This window comes from Sinocyclocheilus anshuiensis, unplaced genomic scaffold (genome assembly GCF_001515605.1).
Source record: "Sinocyclocheilus anshuiensis isolate Anshui unplaced genomic scaffold, SAMN03320099.WGS_v1.1 scaffold643, whole genome shotgun sequence".
Lineage (NCBI taxonomy): Eukaryota > Metazoa > Chordata > Actinopteri > Cypriniformes > Cyprinidae > Sinocyclocheilus > Sinocyclocheilus anshuiensis.
Window position 1 is genome coordinate 1029781 of NW_015551067.1, and position 3892 is coordinate 1033672.

The window sequence follows — 3892 nt, forward strand, 5'->3', positions numbered from 1 at the left end:
ATGTTTGGGATGCTCTGGATCGGCGTATACGACAGCGTGTTCCAGTTCCTGCCAATATCCAGCAACTTCGCACAGCCATTGAAGAGGAGTGGACCAACATTCCACAGGCCACAATCAACAACCTGATCAACTCTATGCGAAGGAGATGTGTTGCACTGCGTGAGGCAAATGGTGGTCACACCAGATACTAACTGGTTTTCGGACCCCCCCGGACCGCCCAATACAGAAAAACTGCACATTTTAGAGTGGCCTTTTATTGTGGCCAGCCTAAGGCACAATAATCATGCTGTCTAATCAGCATCTTGATATGCCACACCTGTGAGGTGGATGGATTATCTCGGCAAAGGAGAAGGGCTCACTAACACAGATTTAGACAGATTTGTGAACAATATTTGAGAGAAATAGGCCTTTTGTGTACATAGAAAAAGTCTTAGATCTTTGAGTTCAGCTCATGAAAAATGGGGGCAAAAACAAAAGTGTTGCATTTATAATTTTGTTCAGTGTATATATATACATATATACTGTATGTATATATACAAGTATGTATGTTGTTGTTTTTCTGATATATGTGGTTTTGGGAGGATTATGGGTAGTTCTTCATTGAGAAATTGGCTCATAGACAATTTTTCTACAAACACATATTCCAACATTTACCAACCTCTGAGCTCATGTCTTGAAACGTTTATATTGCATTGCTAGAAATGAATTTCTCAGGAGAAACTGAATGTAATTTGGTGATTTGTATTTCCTGAACCCTACCGATGCGCTCGGTTGAAATTACCTGTGCTACATGAATGAACTTGGTGAAGACCTCTGCTCGCTGCTGTGAGGTGTGTTTGTTGAGGATCATTAGCTGGACCCACTGGGAGACTCCGTTGCAGAGCATGACAGAGCGCTCGAGCGCTGGATTATCCCTCACTGAGCCATGGACCACGTAACTGCGGTAGTCCAGAAACTAACATGACACACACAACAACAGGCACGGCTGAATCTGACATCCAGATGTGCTAAGCACTCACGAATGTGATCAGCAAGATATAATGATATGAATCTCTGATATGAACTGACACGTCCAGGTATGAGTACAACGGGTGTGATCATGGTTGCTTTATTAGTCAGCTTCAGCAGTGTGAGTCGGTGCCGTCACTAAAGCGCTATACTGAGGTTAGACCACCAGATAAACACAGTTTGCACTAGCAACATCTGATCAGAGAATGTGAGTGAAACTATCATGAGCCTTCGGGGTGAGTGACTTACTGAGACGTTGCAGAAGTTTTTGAACTCCAAGTAGCTGAGGTGTTCAGCCATCTCATCTGGTTCCATGTGGTCAAACAGCAGTGAAACTTTCCTTTTCTTCACAGAGGGAGAGGGAGTCTGGGAAACATTCACTGGAGGATTACTGGTTTCAGACATAGTGATGGACAAACAGAAACCAAACAGATCATCATAAATCAGACAGGTGAAGACAAGAATACAGCCAGAAACAAAGACAGACAGTCAAAATTAGGGCTGCACGATTATGACAAAAATCATAATTGTCGATTATTCCCTTGAAATTGTCATTGCGATTATTAATTACGATTATCACAATTTACATTGAATGATGTTTATACCATTGTTTGATGCAACTGCATGCCATATTTTTATATGAAAATAAACAAGCTGAAAACACTCTAACTGAAAAACGTTTAGTGCTTTTCTATAGTACTAAGCCTCAAATGTCAACTATACATCGGATTGGTTTCTTCTTTAAATTATAAAAAAGTTAAAATATGAATGGTATTATAATGTTATACTAAAACTAAAATTAAAATAATGGGAAAAACCCTTAAGATAACATGTAGAAAGAAAAAAATGCATCTTAAGCACGCATAATAACATAAGTGGACTTTGAACGATTAATTGCCGCTTTGAACGATTACGTAATTGTGGCATCCATAATTGTAATCGCGATTAGAAATTTGATTAATTGTGCAGCCCTAGTCAAATGACTTATGCTGTTCAGAGGCTTGTCACATAGCACACAAAACCATTTGTACTTTATTAATATTATCAATTATTTGGAAATATTTTAATTATAATATCATAATATCAATATAATAATATATACTGCAATTATATAATAATATAATATACACTATAATTTTAATATTTCTATTTTAATACAATCACTATTACTATATATTATGTTATGATTTATTATTTTTCTATAATGTCTTAATATAATATATATGTAAAGCATGTGTGTGTAACACACACACATATTACATAAAGAAAAACAAAATACTTTTTTATTATAATTCTGTATTATAGATATTACATATAAATTACATATTTATTACATTTGGTCAATAATTTGTGCCATTTTCTGTAGTATTTAATAACTCTTTATTATAGAATTATAGTTGATATTACAGACTATTATGATCATATCGCATTATATTCAATATTTTAAAATTGTAATAGTTTTTTTTCAGAATTGTAGAAAAAAAAAAGTATTTATTTATTTTTTAATCATGAGAAGCATAAATTGAGTCAAGTGTGTCTAAAATTTTTACTTATAGTAGATATAAAGTTACTAATGCTCTGGCAATGACAGAACGCTTTTTTTGCCATGCCAATAAAGCTATTTGTATCTCGAAAACACTCACATGTATGGTGTATTGAAGAGCTGACAGTGTGAATCGCTTCCCTCAACCCTCACCAGAGCCCAGAGATCTCCCATCACTTCTTCTAACAGAGGGTCCACCTCAAACATTATTCGGAACTGATTAATCCACTGCCTGCATGAGACAGACACAGAAGACGCGGAGGACAAACATGAATCCTTTCATTCATTTTGGGATCTTTAGGTGCACGTGTGAATGTTGTGGATCCACCAACCTGATGAAGTGGCAGATTTGTGGCCGCCTCTGTCCCCTTTTCTCTGCAGGACAATCCTTATATGTTATCACAAGTCAAGGAGGAACCACATAACAGCGAGACTACAAACTCTTACACACAGAGAAAATAATCCACCCTCAATAAAGAGGCTAAAGTAAAACAGGGCAGCTCTTGTTTCTTTGTCAGTGGGATTAAGAGTCATGTGAGGCTTCATGTTGCTGTGACTGAACCCAAAACTACTCTTTGAATGATGGACTCAGCTTTTCAGGAATCAGCTGCATAAATCAATCTTCTTCAATTAAGATTAAGGTTGAGGTAGAAAAATAGCATTGGTGCATGAAGGAGGATATAGAGAAAGCAGCTTTTGGGCGAAGATGTGTGATGACACAACCCAGTTATGCATCATCAGGGTCATATGGACAAGCTGCGTCCCTCTGATCAGCTTCCCATCCGAGTCTACAAAACAAAATTTAGATACAAGATTTAGGTACAAGATGGTTTCTGCAACATTTATATGCAGTTACTAAGGTGTTTCGCATGTTTTTACTGTGCTGCTATGCAGTTGCTATGATGTTTCTGGGTGGTTCTTGGGGATTTCTAGTCAAATGAGCCCAGCTCCAAGACTATGTCTATATAGTCCTTCATAAGTATGGCTTGGATTCCTGCTTCAATATAATTTTATCTCTTGTTTTATTGTCCGCCAGCTGAAAAAAACACATATGATCACTAAAAAAAGTAAAAACACAACTCTCCTCACCATGCTGCATGATTTTAGGAATCATCCACCTTAACAGAAATAGTGTGGGATGAGTTTAATATTATTTTAAAGGGGTGGTTCACTGTTTTTTTTCTAGGCTTGATTGTATTTATGGGGTGCAGTCTAACATGTCCCTCTCTGTCCCTTCTCTCAGAAACACCCTGATCATTTCTTTCTTTTATAAAGCCCCTCCCTCAGAAATAGGCGATGGGCTCTGATTGGTTAGCTAGCCCAGTGTGTTGTGATTGGCTA

At 37.2% G+C, this 3892-nt stretch overlaps 1 protein-coding gene across 1 annotated transcript in view; it reads right to left on the reverse strand.

Annotated features, from left to right (window-relative positions):
• Window positions 1-3892, reverse strand: part of LOC107662146 (RAS guanyl-releasing protein 1-like) — a 33901-nt gene that overhangs the window by 20413 nt on the left and 9596 nt on the right. The window contains exons 3-7 of the mRNA XM_016452068.1: window positions 3234-3339; window positions 2884-2946; window positions 2652-2783; window positions 1258-1399; window positions 782-955 (exon numbers count right to left, since the gene is read on the reverse strand). Coding sequence (XP_016307554.1) covers window positions 782-955; window positions 1258-1399; window positions 2652-2783; window positions 2884-2946; window positions 3234-3339 — 617 coding nt within the window. The remainder of the gene's footprint in view (window positions 1-781; window positions 956-1257; window positions 1400-2651; window positions 2784-2883; window positions 2947-3233; window positions 3340-3892) is intronic.